This window comes from Pempheris klunzingeri, chromosome 10 (genome assembly GCF_042242105.1).
Source record: "Pempheris klunzingeri isolate RE-2024b chromosome 10, fPemKlu1.hap1, whole genome shotgun sequence".
In the NCBI taxonomy this organism is placed as follows: Eukaryota; Metazoa; Chordata; class Actinopteri; order Acropomatiformes; family Pempheridae; genus Pempheris; species Pempheris klunzingeri.
Window position 1 is genome coordinate 10,887,059 of NC_092021.1, and position 17,558 is coordinate 10,904,616.

At 41.1% G+C, this 17,558-nt stretch overlaps 1 protein-coding gene across 1 annotated transcript; it reads left to right on the top strand.

Annotated features, from left to right (window-relative positions):
- The first annotated feature begins 11,609 nt into the window (after nucleotides 1-11,609).
- Nucleotides 11,610-15,663, top strand: LOC139208928 (FAST kinase domain-containing protein 3, mitochondrial-like). The gene is made up of 9 exons (XM_070838712.1): nucleotides 11,610-12,470; nucleotides 12,561-12,711; nucleotides 12,921-13,108; nucleotides 13,253-13,421; nucleotides 13,883-13,968; nucleotides 14,147-14,318; nucleotides 15,034-15,103; nucleotides 15,217-15,334; nucleotides 15,557-15,663. The coding sequence occupies exons 1-9, from the start codon at nucleotides 11,610-11,612 to the stop codon at nucleotides 15,659-15,661; spliced, it is 1,920 nt and encodes a 639-aa protein (XP_070694813.1). The 3' UTR covers nucleotides 15,662-15,663.
- Nucleotides 15,664-17,558: the final 1,895 nt, after the last annotated feature.

A 17,558-nucleotide genomic window follows, 5' to 3' on the forward strand; every position in this document is an offset into this window, starting at 1 on the left:
AAGGAACTATTTTGCATGTTCTGCATGACTGACACTGTGTGTGTGCGTGCGTGTGTGTGTGCGTGTGAAGGGACTGGGTAGTATTATCACCTATCTGGCCAAGGGCATATCCATTGAAATCCAACACCACTGTACTGGAGTCGCCCATAAAAGCCCAGACACCCGGCTTCGTTCCACTGCAGTGATGCAATCAATCACAAGTGTAACACAAGGCAAACTCACCCAGTCAAGTACCACTTTCTGTCTCTCTTCCATACACTCGTGCACAGACCATAACCATAGATGTAGCGTCACTACATTTTGATTCAAACTTTTCAAGACTTTTCACTCTTCAATGGAATTACATGGACAGAAGTCATATCTTACTCTGAAAGGGCCATCTAGTTTTGCCCATAGTCTGTAGAATATTGAGTCTGACCAGGTTTTTGTTTATTTATACAAACTTTTTAGCCATTCAGATATTTTGTGTGTCACTGCCATATGCAAAGGTCCAACTAACTTGAAGCAAATCCATTGAAAACGTAACAGAGTTTATGTTTGATTTGGCCCATTTGTATCATGTATACTTTACACTGGTGCTGACCAAAGCTGTTTTGTCTCACCTCCTGTCAGGTTCCATCAAACTGTACAGACCTAAGTTTGTAATGAGTCACATTTTATTTCATGCTCTCTGTTGGTCAAAGTAACACATTTAAAACTGTGAACTGGCATGAAAAGTCAGCTGGAAAGATGCATTCATGTGCTGACTCGCAACTTTCTGGGGCTTTTAATTTGAAAATGAAAATGCTTATTCTTAATACAAGTAAGAATATCTAGATTATCTTGCCAGGACATCCACGTTTTTTGTGTCATTTACCTTTGATTGCGTGTCAAGCTTTTACAAACATCTGCTCAGCAACAACGTCATCAAGTCGACTCTCTGGCAACTTCAGCTTCCTCTTTGATCCTTTGAATTTGTGCTTCACAGTACAGGTGTCGTCAGGGACATACACTACTCACAAAAAGTTAGGGATATTCGACTTTCAGGTGAAATATATGGAAAATGTAAAAAGTGAATGCTACAGTGATATTATATCATGAAAGTAGGGCATTTAAGTAGAAGCATGCAATGGTAGTTTTATTCATCTTAAACAATTTATTGAAAGAAAATCTAACAACAGTGGTAGGTATACCACAACAAAACATGTTCAGTGTCTCAATAAATTGGGATGTGGCCAAAGGACGTCCACTCCTCTCCTTTCTGTGACTCTTCCAGTCACTCTGTATCACTGTTACAACCTCCTGATGACACTCTGTGACCCTCTAAGCTCAGTGAACACCTCCGTCTGAGGACTTCCTGTTTGAAGCCTCGCAATGGCGAGGTGCTGCTGATCAATTGTTAGGTGTTGTCTTGGTCTCATGATGTCAGAATGTGAACAGCTTGATGAGGAGGACTGTTTAAATACCAATTCTAACTGAAGCAGGAAATGTATTGGTCGATTCATGGATCAAACCTGTTGTGAATGTTGCTGTTAAGCTTCTTGTTAGAGAACAGCAACTTGTGCAAAAAGTACTGAAACACTGAACAGTTGGACATGTGCATTCAAAGGTTTAGAGAAGGTCACATTAAGTTCACCTGGAAAGGTTAGAATGCATTTTAGGTTCATCCTGAAATTTCACCCGAAAGCCGAATATCCCTAACTTTTTGTGAGTAGTGTACATACTTTTGTCTCTTTGTGTTTTCTTTAAACTCCAGAGTGGATGAGGCCATTCAACAGCCTGACAGTCGATCAGATGCACAGCAGCTATTGGATTTTTATTATTTGCTATTTAATTTCTCCCTCCTGTTAGCACATTACATGCATACAAAGGAAAGTACCACATAATGTGATTGGACACACGGTCATTCCCAACACTACACCTACTGCTCTGTGCAGATGTTTGCCATTCAGCCTTTGACTGAGCTTGTTATTCCGATGAAGACATTACAGTTTATGAGGACAGAATGTAGACATGATCCCATAATCATGCTCACTCAGGAATACGGAAGACAAAAGAGAATAGGTGACATTTATTTTCCTTTTATATAGCTGATGGTTATGTGCAAGGTGAATTTTACAGACAGAACCAACCAGAGGTTGATCCAAGAGCATTTGCAATGGAAAAAAAGGCAAAATGGTAAATATAATCTATGTCCCAATGTGTTCTTCTTTTCTTCTAACTTAAAGAGAGGGATCTGATGTCCTTCAGTCAGTTCATAGTCTCATCCTATTAACTTAAGCTGTGTCTCACTCCAAAGACAGTGTGCCTCCACGCTATGTCAGGTGGAAGGTAGCGATGGGGAATATTTTCATGGTTATAAATTGTATGCATTCACATCAAGTTTGGTAAACCTAGTTGGCCATGTGAAGGTAACATAGTATGCACATGATCCTGGTTTGGATTCGCCGCCTTGAATAATGGATTTGACTCATACGTAGTTTTTCCAGACACTCCTGTACCATGTACTGCCAAATCAGTTGCATTGTATTGCAGAAAGATTCAGAGATTGCCAGTCATTGTTTTTATTCTAACAGTGGAGGAAATGACTATGTGTAATTACTCCTAGTGAGTCAATCGTAGTGATGAACCCTCAGACCACTATTATTCTTCATCTCCCTTTAACTCAGCATGTTAGCTACAATACATTTGTGTGGCGTTCTTACCAAAACTCATATCAATAGTGCTTTAAGTTGGAAAATGGTAAGTGCAGTTACATCCACATGACAGTAACCAACATTAATCCATCCTACAAACTGCTTACTAAATAAAGTAGATTGAATTTCACCATAACATTTTTAATAAGGTAGCTGTCCCCTTAACTATGTCTGATTATGTCAGGCCATTGCAGATGAAAATCAGTGAGCAGAACCTTTGATGGCAATATTGGATTTACAGTATTTTTTGCATTAACAAGATGATATAATTTGATGTATTATATTTGTACAGCTAACTGCATAAGCAGGCTTTTGGAGACATGCTTCTTTCTGTTTCAAACTCTGGTCCACTAGCACAGAGCCTCTCAGTCTTCACCAAATTCGAATGTGATTTTTTTTTTTTTGCATCTTGTCACCAATAGCTCATTGATTCGTCTGCGCAGCTTTGGTCTCAGATGAACACACTTTTTTCCCTCTCTCATAATTCATTTAGGGCAGCTCGGGCCCCACTGGAAAATCGGCCTGTGGTTATCTTGTGATCAGGCCTTTCTGAATCCACCCTATTGTTTTATAGGTTCCACGACTCCTCAGAAGTGATGTATGCAATGTCTGCCATTCCTCCAGGTGTGTCCAGGCTCCCTTAGCTCTCTGTTGCTGAGACATTACATAAATTAATGTATTTTACTGAAGCAAAAAACATTTTCGATGTTTTCTACTCAATTCTATTCTATTCTCTGTCTCACAAATAATATATACAATATAATAATATATATATAATAATGTTAAAAGCATATATATATAACCATATATATACATGAGCACATTTGTTTAATTTACTACATCATGATGACCTTTTATACAGTCTCTTTCTTTCTTTGCCTCTACGTCCATTGCCCCGTTTCTCTCCTTTGCACTTCAAATGTGGTTAAAACATGGTGAATAATTAGCATGCAGTTGCTGAAAACAGAACACACTGTGATGTTCTGGCAGAGACAGCCGAACACCGGGGAGAGTGCCGAATTGATATGTGAACTGAAAGCAACCGTACCAGAATTAGAAAGTTATGAAAATTGAGTTATCTCTCAATGACCTATAAATAACTGTGGCATAGTTGTGGGCTTGAGCATGACCATTGTTCTGTGTTCGCTCTCCACATCTCTCTCTTAACCACCTTACCCTCATTTTCTTCCTCATTTTTTTTTTTTTTTAACTCCAGCTTTCGACTGTGTCTCACTCACCCCCAATTTCTCTCTCATCTTGTCCCTCTCTCTGCTGGATGAGTGTGTTTTGTTAGGGAGGGCTGATTCTTCATACTTGGCTGAGGCTTTATGGACAATAAAGATCTGATTTCAAAGTCCGGCAGGGTGTTGGGCCTGGGGTCTTGGCTCACAGCTTTAGTTGCCTGCTGGGAGGAGACACTGCACAGCCCCTAACCAGATGGCCATTAGCCCACATACAGTAGATTGATATTGTACATTATGTGTATTGTTCAAATTCTTCTCTGTGTGCAGTTCCATGGATACAGACATACACCACTGCAGTCTCAGACAGTGTCACCAAGCTGCAGCGACTTCCTCAAAATGACTGTTAGCTCATTGCTTTAATACTTTGACATATTGTATGCGCTGTACTACTGAGAGCAAAAGTCTTTTCCCTTATAAGCTTTCTTGTTGATAAAGACAAGATGATGCAAGTGTAGAGTTTTGCATGAAATGGTTTGATATTCTGCAGCCGAGGATCCTTGAACGCACCAAATAGTCTGTGTTTGCAACTGCATCAAAGTTAGACAAAGAATGAGTTTCTTTTAGTGTTCATGCCATGTTTTAACAAAAATTTTCATAATAAATGTGTAAACCAGCTGACTGCCTGATCAGTCCCAAACACGTTTGGTATGCTTTGGTAGAAAAGTGTAAATAATTTGTGGTTGCTGGGTTAAAATCATCAGCGTGGAAGTGTTTCCTCTGTATGTTAGTTTTGCAAAACAAAAACTTTAGCAGCAATAGATTCAGTGCTCTGCTCAATGACACTTAAGCAGGACAAACCCCTACGCCAACACGGGAGCTGCACCCTAAGTACTGGTTTACGTGCAGTATCATCTTCCCTCCCTCCTTTCCCATGACGCCATGTTGACCTTATACAGCTTTGTGATCAACTGGAGTCCCCTTCGTTGTTTATTCCGTGACTGTTTCATCTTAATCACATAGCTCAGAGTGGAGATATGTGACGTGTCCTTCCAGCATGTATAATACCTCCGTAGGGACTGGTTGTAAAGGAGAACGCCCAGATAGATACAGGAGCTTCGCTAGCAGCTGCCAGCAGTGCATTTTTTAATCATTACATTTAACTTAAAACAATGTTTTTGTTCTGTAAGATATTTTGTAGTAGAAAAAGAGAAGAATGACACAGGATGAAACGGGGATTCACTTGTGACGTGACATAAGTTGGACGTGATCTCCCAGCGTAGCACGGCCCAGAGTGAATGAATTAGAATTTTGAACAGATATTCATGTTCCCAGCGATGACTTTTCCTTGACAGGTTTGGTTTTGAGTGAAATGTCTTGAAAGCTATTGGACGGATTGCCATGGAATGTGGTAAACACATGATGCCCTCAGGCTGAATTTGAATATTGCCTGAAAATTCCCTCAGCTCCATCCTCGGGTCAAAATACATTTTTAAAAATCCCAAATTTCAACATTTTATGTTTTTCTAGTCTTTCTAATGGCTTATGACGAAATACTCACAAAACCAGTGACGTTCCCTGTGGACACTGCTCTACGTTGTGTCCATACTAGTGTTCTTGGCGAACATGGCGAACATTTTACTTGCTAAACATCAGCATGAAAAACTGTTACACGCTGTATTGGAATATTGTGTTATACTGTATACTATGTCATACTGTATCGGACAGGCTTATCTGTACAGAAAAATGACTAAATAAACAATCAGTTGCAATAACTTGTGGTCTCCTCTTGGGTCTGTCACTGATTGAACTAAAAGAGCAATGGTCTGGGTTATGAAGTGTTCCCTCCTTCCCTCCTCCACCTAGGAAAAGCTAACAGGCCTAACCTCTGTCCTGCCACACCTATCCTACACAGGCTACACACACATTCCCCCTCTCACACTGCTTTCATCTGGGCGTGAAATGGATTCCTACTGTCTGCCAGAATGCACCACCTATCTCTGGATGTGATTCTCTTTCACCCTCCTTCTCTTTTCCTTTCTCTCTCTCTCTCTCTCTCTCTCTCGCTCTCTGTGCCACACATGTGCCCTTTTGTTTCCATAGAAAAATGCCTCGCCCGCACTGTAAAGTCCACAAAACACATTCCCGGGCTGTTATGATCGAAAATGATTAGAAATCCCATCGGGATAATATTTTATATGACAACTTGAATTAGATCTAAATCAGAAACACATGATGGCCCTAACCTTTTTAAAACAAACCACAGTCATCCCTGGAATCCCCACGAGAAAGGCATGTTCATGAAATTCCTTCATAACTGGCACACATACACACACACTCAGTGTGAGAGAGGTTGTAGTATAAAATATTGATACCTCCCGCTGCCACATGATTTTACATGTCCAGAAGCAGAAAGTCTGTTTTCGGAGAGGAAGGAACTGAGGTTATGCAAAGTGATGGTCTTGTCACAGCAAGTAATGAAAGTAAACCCTGTTCCAGGCAACTGCCTCTCAATGAGAGCGGCTGCAATCTGTCAACAAAAGCCACATAATTTGGTGCGATTTAGATGTATCCTGCTTTTCCTCTCTCACAGAACTGGCCCATTGACCCTGTCATAATTGGATGCATATTATTTGGATCGTACAAATCTGCAAACACTTGGAATCGGCCAGCTGACCAGTTAACTTGAAGAATAAACTGTAACTCCGCAGGGAAGCTGGAGGAGTTAAATATGAAGGCTCCAATGAACCAGGTACAGATTTGTTCTCAGGAAGATCTGCTTTCAAACTTATATCATTGGAATTGCCAAAGGAATTTGAATTGTTTAGTTTCCTCCTACAGTACCATATTTGTTCACAGGCAAAGTGGAGGAGAGAACACAGAACTACATGGTGGCTGTGCTAAGCCCTCAAGCTTTTGCCCACAAGCTTGGCACAGTTTTATTCATTTGCTTCTATAAATGCATTTAACCTCCTTTTAGAGGATTATTTCATTGCTTGAAAGGCAGAAGTAAAATGAAAAAGCCAAATTCAAAACATAAGACTGCAAACACTTTTACATTCTTAGTTCACAAGATAAATTTACAAGATAAAGTCAAGCTACATAAAAGTGCCTGAGCTTTCTTCACATTTGATGGCTTTAATAGATTAAATAGTGAATGCAGCAGCAATGGTGGAATATAACTTTACTCAAAAAGTGTATTTAAGTACTACTGTGAGATCCGTTCTAACTTTTACTTTAGTGTATATCCTGTATGCTCTTACTCCACTATAAGTAAGAGCTATACTGTACAACTATAACTTTCTGCTCCTCTATACTAATTGACCGTTAAAGTCACTGTTACTTTGCAGGTTAAAGGTGTTTTGTGGCAACAAAGCTGTCTCCTAGAAATTACGTCCTTATACAATTAATTTGCAAGAGCAAACACGCTTCAAGGGAAACGCATTGCTGACTGAATTACATTCTCTATAAACATCACAAAGAAATGTTAATTAATGTACCTGGCAAGTCACAAAAATGTCAGTAAAATGTTCACTGACAACGTGTTTCCTCCACAATAGGCCATTTTCTCAATACAGTAATCCACTGGTAGTGACCACAGCATTTTGCAATGCTTGTCACCACAATGTAATTATTAAAATGTTTTAGTTATTTGCTAGTGTCATTTCTAATAGACAGGGTTGCCTGTGGAGCTGGTGACCACTGGTGGCACTATGGAGCAGAGTGTTTAAGAGCAGGCCACTGTTTAGTCTGTTATTGGGCACAAGAACGCTGTTACACAAGGACGCAAATACACAATCACCTTGGTGGCGCGATGGATTCATGCTACTCCACTGATCTACACGTGGTGGTAATGAGCCAAGAAATGTGGTAATGTGCCAGCAAAGGCAGAGAAGAAGAACACTGCAAGCTGCTGAACTTCAAGGATATACACGGTGCGTTTTGGTGACACTAACACTGGTAACAATGAATACTAACAGAAACTCTGTTTATAAAAACGCACAAGGCATCTTATTACCTTACACACTATAATAATGCAGGGCGGGCGGCATGGTGGTGCAGTACTTACCAATGATGCTTCACTGCAAGGACATTTTGGTTTTGAACGTGCTGACTGGCTGGGACCTTTCCGTGTGGAGTTTGCATGTTCTCCCTGTGCCTGCGTGGGTTTCCTCTGGGTGCTCTGGTTTCCTTCTGTAGCCCAAAAACATGCAGGTTAAGTTGAGTGGAGACTCTGAATTGGCAGTAGGTGTGAATATGGGTGTGAATGCTTGTCTGTCTCTCTGTGGCAGCCCTGCGACAGACCACCTGTCCAGGATGTAGTCTACCCTCTTCTTTCGGTTTAACAAGAACCAACTGTTACAAAGCTCCTCAAATCCACCAGACTCCATTGATAAAAACAGTAATTTTACCTCATAATATTTGTGTGTTCCACAAAGTTTGTGTTGGATTTGGAGTAGCCCTTTAAAACACCAAAGTCACACAATAACACAGATAAAGTTATCGATAGAGGTAGTGGTAGAGCCGTGTTCTGCTAGGTAAAATTACTGTTTTCCAAAACTGCCAGCAGTCACCTAACATGATCAGAAATATGTGGACAAAATAATAAGAACAGCTGCCCAAGGTGGCAACCAAGGCCATTACATATTTGCTGTTTTTACAGGTTATTGCATCAACCCTGCAGCAGCTAATACACCTTTTAAACAGCACTTCTTTCATGTTTTTTTAAAAAAAATTTCTCATGAGAAATTCTGGCTTTATGAAAACCCAATAACTGCTTTATTGACTACGATGATGTTTTGATCTTGTTAAAAATCTGAATTGTGTCAGGGCCAGTGTCATGAAGCCAGAGGACCAATTTAACGCCTTCTGTCATGTGTCCAAACATTTGAGTATCAATGTGATGAACTTCCAGATTTTCCTGATTTCCCAGTGAAGTTAACCATTTGGACTGTGTTATTTTTAATCCAATAGCAGCAATATTTTAGGCAAGACGAAACAGAGTAGACATGTTAAAATGCGTCACATCCATTTGTGAGTAATGATAACATCACAGCTGAACTTTTGATTATTAGATTAGATTTGGCCAAAGCGTGGTGTGATGTTATTCCCGTACACTGTGTGTTTTGTGTACACAGATGTGTGTACTGGCATGTGTTTCCACTGTGTTAATAACATTTTGTAAGTTTCCTACGCGCTTGCCACTTTCGCTCACCGGCATAAGGAGGTTCTTTTTGTTTTTATATTTTTTTAAAACTCCACCGTTTGTAATCCTCATAAAACAGCATTACTGTAACAGCACACTAGAACAAAAAGTATTTAGTGGGATAAATATTATTATGATTTATAACGATGAGATGGGCTGATTTAGCTCTAGAAAGGCATTGCTTGAGTTTGCATTGCTTGTAAACATGTATTTTTTAAGTGATTTTTAGTGCTGCGTATTTAAAGATCCATTACAAATGTGTTTACTCAATATTTACCCTTCTATTTTTCTCTCACAGCACACACACACAGACACACAGTCAGAGTGACTAGTCAGAGTGATTCATCAGCATTACTGGCACAACAGTAACTTTATTATAACAGATCTTATCTGCTCTGCCCTGCTCACCATTTGAAAGCTCTGGGTCTTTTTACTCTTTCTTCTTCATCCAACTTGTGTCCAGAGGGCTTGCGGTGTTGCAAAGAGATAGAAAGGGAACCAGCCAGATGGGTAACACACACACACACACACACACACACACACACACACACACACAGATTGTCTTGGAGATATGGGGTGCAGATGACTTGTGGATCAGCTTTCATACACGACTCTGTGTCTCACCAGCTGCATGCACACACACACACACACACACACACACACACACACACACACACACACACACACACACACACACACACACACACACACACACACACACACACACACACACACACACACACACACACACACACACACACACAGAGCACTCAATACACACAGAGCTTTTTTTAACAGAAGCACATTCCAGTATTGACCTTCTTAAACTCCAGTATCAGAATGTATACTCATCACAAACATCCCTCCTTTTGGTGTTTTCTCCTGTGTTTTAACACAGATCACAGAATAATCACACTGTAATAAATTCATTGTGATCTTAAATCCAAACAGATCAACACAACCTCAATAATTAACACAAGGAAAAAAACGTGCAGATTTTCAGCCTAAGCACTGCAAACATTGTTGAATAAAGGGCAGCCGAATTGATTTAAGTGCATATCAGAGCAAAAGGTATGAAGTTGGGATTTTCTCTAACTTGATTCAAAACTCTCTTTTCAGCTGTTGTGATTCCCTCATGGTTCTCTGTATTGGACCAAGATCTTTCTGACTGGGACACACATGTTCGATGCAGGGTCTCTGCTGTTACTGTAACATGCCCCCCCACATGTGGATAAAATCAAGCTCAGCTGTGAATTGAGGCAACGTGAACTGTGAGGCAGCTCAGTTTGCTTGTATGTAGCACCATCTTGTGGGAATAGTTCAACCACTACAAAACCAGGGGGGTGACGTTGAATTAATAAGTTCATTATGATTCACACTTTAAAGGAAGTAGCACGAATCCGAGACATTCAAACAAAATACACAACGCTTTGTGTCAGTGAAGATCTGAATAATTAGGTTTCATGGAAATCAAACTGTTTGGTGCTTTCAGTTGGAGCAATTTTCTTGTGCAACACAACTGAAAAAAAGTGTAGAAGAGACAAAAAGGAAACGTATTGAATGTGATGACCTAATGATAATAATTCATACAGAAATAAATTCTCATGACATTTGGCTGATTCGTAGTTTGGATCAGCTTTAGTGTGTTATGAAGGGCACCTTCAGATCATGGTGCTATTTTCTGATAAGGTACCTTTTATAAAGGATTTGTAAGTTGTAACTAATGGCTTTAATGCAAAAGCTAATCAGCGTTGATTTTTCTATTTCTTTATGAATCAGTTCTTCACTAGGACAAAACAAGGAAAAAGGAGGTGTTTATCCTCTGGCAGAGCTCCTTAATTCATGAGGAACTCCCTCTATGGCTTAAGTTTTTGTAACTGTGAAACCCAGAAGTATTTCTTAATGAACTACCAACATCAGTAACTGCATTATTACCAAAAACACTAATCAGAGGGAGGGGAACTACCTGGCAACCTAACATGTTGTTCTTTTCTATTTCTGATCTATGAAGCCTTTGAATAATGAAAAGAAAACACATGATATTGTATAGTGTGATTCCAGTGCTTTAGACTGTGTATATTTCTGTTTTATTTTTTATTTTAGTAATCATTGATTTGATTATTCAGACTTTCCTAAGGTCATCAGGTAGATATGCTCTGTATGATGAACAGTATACCGTTTGACCAGAGGGGGGCAGCACGTGTAAACACATGTAATCTTACACAACCTCTTACCAAACGCTGAGAGCCAGTTCTGTAACATGTCGCCCCCCCCCTGCATGATTCTGCGGACTCCCTGAAGGTAAGTCGTGTCCGAGCTTTGAGATAATAGTGCTGCATACTTTAAAGATTTTAAGTTTCATTCAAAATGTAAAACCTTGTCAGTACAAACCCGCTGAATGCCTTTTAAACGTTCTGATGTGTTAAAAGTCTCTCACTGGTCTCTGCCTTTAACCTTTCTGTTAACTCAAAGTGAAGCACGCTGCGTAAACGCACGGGAACGTACAGACGGTGACTTCTCTTCTCTTAAAGGTGTTCTGAGACAACAATGAAGTCCATCGCCTCTATTTCCTCCTCTGTGCGAGCAGCCTGTCAGCACACCTCGGCTTGTTTCCCTCTAAATCGGGCTCTGGTCCTGTGCAGTCCGCTGGGGAGATGCTCCAATGTGGATTTTGCCAGCAAAACTGTAGTTGAGCAGCAACCGCGCGTAACTGTTGCGCGTTCATTTAGTGGCACGCACGCCAACACAGCAGTGGTTCAGCAGGTGAGCGCAGCCCCGGTGCCCCCAGCAGGGAAAACAGCGGATGAAGTGACCTTCTATCAGTTTGGCAGACCCAAAACAGCCGCAAGACCAGTCCCGCAGCTGTCTCCATACAGCCCATACACCAAACCACAGAGCAATGCAGATGCACCAGTCGTTATCCAGTCTCTGTTTGAAGGGGAGGTGATCCCCGAGCTGTGCTCCAGGTTGGCTGACCTCCCCGGCAACGACAGGGCAGAGGGACTGACCACTTTACTCGGAGCGTGTGTCGAATTTGGCTTGGAGGCAGACAGCACTTTAGCCCTCAGACTGATAAATGAGAGCCTGGAGCTCTTATCCAACGGGGACATCGGGGTGGCACAGCTCTGCCACCTGGGCGAGGTGGCATACAGCCTGGAAGGCCGCCAGTCAGCCACGGTGACAAAGGTCCTGGACTGTATAAGAGCTGCCGTGGAGGAGGATGCCCTGTCACCCCTCGAGGCCGTCAAAGTCTACTCCCTCCTGGCTCTGTGTCACGACCCTGCCAGCCAACAGCAGACCCTCATGCTGTCCGCTTTGCACAAACACACACAGAGGATGGTGCGCCGGCTGAAACCTGGTCATGTCAGCGCCCTTCTTCAGTCCCTCATGAAGTTACAGCAGAGTCAAGTAGGTAGAACAGCCACCTCTCAGACCTCACTTACACGTTTTTGCACAGTCGTACCTAAATGTCTGTTCATTTTGACGTTTATTTCACAGGCTATTTCACTGTTGCTGAGGCTGAGTCGCAGAGCATCGCAGGTCTTTAAAGTTTTTAGTGACGATGAAGTTATAAAGGTGCTGTCGGCGCTGATGGTGCTGAGACAGCATGATGAAAAGCTTGTGGCAGCTATGGAGAAACACCTACCAGGTATGCTTCATTTTCCTCAACAGGGCTCTGCGAAAACTCATCTGTTTGTCTAACTAGATTGCATTCTTCATTTTAGTCACAAGGACGTTTGTGCTGCTTGTTGGCAAAAATGTGAAATGTGAGTTAATCCTGAAGTTCTGTACTCTGTGTGTGTGTGTGTGTGTGTGTGTGTGTGTGTGTGTGTGTGTGTGTGTGTGTGTGTGTGTCAGAGAGGCTAGGAAAGTGCGATCCGGAGCTGATCAGCACCGTCATGGAGTACTGTCTGCAAATGAGGTGCCGTTCTGAGGTCATCTTTGAGGCTGTGGCTGAGAACTTTGTATGCCACGCTGAGGACCACACTACCCTCCAGATAGCCAAGCAGATTGTCACCATGGGGAGACTCAACTACCTGCCACAGGTGAGGGCTGCGTTTAATGTCGCAATCCGGTATATAATCCAGAATCTAGTGTGTAAAACAGCATTTGATCATTGGAAAACAGGCGTCGGCAACTAATAAAATGATGAATAATCTCTTCTAATGAATCTCTCCTTGAATCCTCAGTGTTCCAGTCAGATGTTTAAGAAGCTGGAGAGCATTTTGTCCTCAAGGTTTTCCCAGTTTGAGCCTCACTCCCTGATAGAGTTGCTGCACGCCTGCATCCACCTGGAACGCTTCCCACTCAACTACATGTCCAAAGTCTTCAGCACGTACTTCCTACAGAGGCTGCATGGTATGTATATGGCGGCTTACCAGGGCAGAGGAGAGCGAGAGAGAGAACATTTGTCATTCTGTGCATTCATCAGGTGCTCCGTTATCTAATGTCTGAGGAGGATTCAGAAGGGATACAAGTAGAGATCTGTTGAACAGTGTCAGGATCTAAAGTGTCCTTGTTGCTTAACAAAAAGAGACACACCATAAATTCTATTTTTACAACATTAAAACATTTTTTTTACATTATCTGAAACATGACCTCAATGCTCAAATTCGTATGTGTCACAAATGTAAACATAATAGGTATCATAAAGTAAGCTCAATGACATTACAGTTGTATTGGGTTGCATTCATTTGTACAGGTGAACCCAACAAAGTGTGCACACTCACGCACGTGTACAACACGTCAGTGTATGTAACATGCTTGTATGTATGGCTATGTAATGTATGTGATGTAAGCTGTCCTTGTCTGTCCTACAGCACAGGGGGAGCCGTTGGACAAGAATATACTTAGACAACTGACTCAGCTCCACCTCTCCACCGCATTAGAGTGCACTTACTACTGGGTGAGTGTTCAACATCATAAGTTTAGGAGTGTTTGAAGTTTATGGGACTCTTATCTTACAGTACTTACAGTAGGTATCCAAGTAAATCAAGCATAAGAAATGCCTTTTTAACTTCTTAAAGAAAAATGATTGGGTCAGATGGTTGATGACTTATAATTCGTAATGTCTTCCTCATCAGGGTCCCAGACTGCCCTACTTCCTCCATGTGAGGAAGTTTTCCACACTGGACCATGCCTTTGAAACACCTATGGAGAGTTTCTTGTACAAACAGGTCAAAGGGCCGCTTACACAGCTGCTGGGGGGAAAGTTTTACTCCACCAGAATTTCTACTCACAAAGGATACACTATAGGTACGCAATAATCATATTAATATACACAACTATGTGATGAAAAAAAACAATTTAATGCTACCACTGAACTCAAAGATTAGGGTACAACATCAGTGTCACCTTTATTTGCCAGAATATTTGAATATTTAGTGCTTTAGTCAGTGGCTAATTTAAAGGGACAGTTCAAATCATTTGAAGTGGTGTTGTATGAGGTACTTCGCCACAGTTAGTGTGTTACTATTACTTACCTTGTATTGCGGTCAGCAAGCCCCCAGCTTGGAGGAACAGGCAGAAGGTCCAGCATAGATGCTAAGCAATCAGCTGTGGATGGGGTCAGCAGAAAAACGTATTTTAGCTACCAAAAAAAAAAAAAATCAACATAAGCTTAAGTGTACACTATATATTTAGATCATTTTTGTTTATGCATGTTCACTCCATATTGCCATCAGACAGCTCTTATGGACAGAGAACTGAAGTCGATCTTGGTCTGTGCCTCAGTCGGTTACTTTACTTTACTGATGTTATTGTGTGACTTTGGTGTTTTAAATGGTTAGTTTGGATTCAAAGTAACTAATATGCTCGTTCATTGATGGAGGCAGCAGTCGAGGCACTGATTGTGGCAGCACAGCAAACTCGTGTGTTATGCAAGGTCAAATGACCTCAATGACCTCATACAACCCCCACTTCGTACTTGTGAATAACGAATAATGTTATTTTGTTTCACTTTTCCATCCAGATGTGGAAATATGCCTGGATGAGAGGGGATATGTTCTGCCTCTGTCTCAGTGGGATCACACGCACAAAAGGTAAGGCAGTGCTGTCAGACTTTCTTCAACATGTAAAAAGTGACCTTGGCCTGTCAAAGAGCTGCAAGTGAGCTGCATGACATTATCTTTCTTCACGTCTTGTCCATGTGTAGAGTGGCGCTGTGTGTGGATGGGCAAAACCGTTTCAGCAACAGCAGCACACATCACCTGCTGGGGAAGGAAGCCACTAAAAGGAGACACCTCCGCAAGATGGGCTATGAGTTGGTGGAGGTATGCTTACGAACATTTGACGGACTAAATCCTCTCCACAAAGACAAAAGCTTGTGAACTGTTTCATTGTAAAACTAGATAACTGCATTCAGGCACCAGAGCTTTCCAGCTTCATCTTGATGGATAATAGATATAAGAAGTAAAGGATATAATGTAAATAAAAGATCGTATGAAATATAATAAAATAGTCCAATAACATATGTGGTCCTTTTTCTCTTTCAGATTCCTTACTTTGAATTTGAGAAGCTGACAACAGAGGAGGAACAGGTCCAGTATCTTTACAACAAGATCTTTCCCTCCATCTGCAGGACCAGTCACTCGTCTTAGTTGTCCAACAGGTTGAGTACACATTCAACCAATGATTCCTCAGTGAGTTTTACTGGTTGAGGCTCGTGTTGCTGTACAGATCAACCAACCCTCGTATGAACTGTGTGGACATTTAGCGAAATATTATGATATGAAGAAAGACATGGCAGAAATGGACACAGACAGTTTGTTATGTGATACACAGCTGCAGCACATGCATATCGTGATAGGAGGACACTAATCTCTCTGTCCAGAATTAAAGCAGAATAAATAATGTCAAAGGCATTTAAGTGCCCAATAAATTATGCATAATTCAACCGAAGTTACTGTTAAATAAATGTATGATTGACCTTCCTTTAGTTCAGGGGTGTTCAAACTTTTTTCACTGGGAATAAAACCGCTGCAGCACAGAGCCACGACTTAGCCAGCGCACATGAGAATGGTAGAGCAGCCCCCCCCCAACACCAGCACCAGCATCAGCTTCAGAAGCTTGAAATAGTCTGTGCTAGAGCCCTGGTGCTCGAATCAACAGCCTTACCTCCACTTTCTTGCCCCTCGGCGAACACCGTAGATTCCTTTGCGCTCGCCTGTCCCAGCTGGAGCTCCATCCGTCGTACCTCCACACAGCTCGTCCCATTTAACTCCGATCATGCCAACTGCATCTGGCACAGCTTCAAAAACACCCTCACCCGTCGTGGTGCTCTTTAGCCTGCTAACATCAAGCAGCTCCTCCGTAATGCAGAAGTGATCTTCATTAGTTATTAGCTGTGCTCTCATCGCACACCACGTCTGAAACTTTCTACACTCACTTTCTCTCTTACGTTTCCTTAATTCGGCCATTTTGGGTCACCTGTAGCACATTTCTTCTTCGGTTACTCATTTTATAGAGAAGCTGCCTCGTTCAAGACAGTTACTCCACCTAGTGGTGAGACTAAGAAGTACAATACAGTCCAGCACAAGTTCCATGTGTGGGACGTAGTACAATACATTTTAAGAATTTCCTGCGGGCCAATGAAAATTGGTAGTTTGGACACCCCTGCTTTAGTTGTTCATCATTTTATGACATAGCAAAGTGAAGATGAATAAAATCTAATTTGTTTGAAAATGCACCTGCTAAAGAAGGGTAGCCTTTGTGGTTGAAATACTACTTGCCTGGCCAACTGTGACAATATACCTTATATTTGCAACATATGACCTGAATTTAGATGTATTTTAATGGCTATGCCTGTACTGACTTCAGTGATTTCAGGGAGCAAACTTTTAGAAAAATATCACAATATTTTTGTAATTACGTTGTTAATTTATTATGTTGTTAAATGAACAGAATAGTAACTATTTACATGATGTATCTGAATACAAAATGTAATGTGTAAAAATTGAGTTGCACTGTGTTGTAGCCACAGCTTTTGTTCTTTGCCTTGTTGTGTTATTTATACCTAATTTTCCCTGAGGTAGGGAAAAGTATGACCTCATTTACTGGACAACATGTTCTAATTCAAAATGAAATGAACATGAGATGTGCAAATGTGTGAGAATATGCTTTTATTTGATGTTAAAAGATGAACCATAAATTGCCTCATATTATTCTCTGGACTGGTGGTTGATTTCTCAAAACAGGAAACACTGAGAACAATTTATGGAGCATTTACAAGATCTAATTAATTTTACAAAGATTTAATGTGAAACAACCATGACATGTAACAGCCACTGAATAACAGCTATGAAGATGGTCTCCCACTGTACCATTACCCACATGGTGATTGACTGCTAGTGTTATTGATTTGATCCAACAAGAAAAAATGGAGACGGAACTAAACTTCATATGCAAGATACGTTCTAATCAAATTACTTTGTAAGTTGTGTTTGCTCATAAAACAATTGGTGAATGAAGCCAAGCATACAAAATGCCTCATCTTGT

Bases quoted from the DNA above. Each gene is read 5' to 3' on its own strand.
- LOC139208928 (XM_070838712.1), top strand. From the start codon at position 11,610: ATGAAGTCCATCGCCTCTATTTCCTCCTCTGTGCGAGCAGCCTGTCAG. The intron at 12,712-12,920 runs GTATGCTTCATT...TGTGTGTGTCAG, and splicing joins TATGGAGAAACACCTACCAG to AGAGGCTAGGAAAGTGCGAT. The intron at 15,104-15,216 runs GTAAGGCAGTGC...GTCCATGTGTAG, and splicing joins TGGGATCACACGCACAAAAG to AGTGGCGCTGTGTGTGGATG.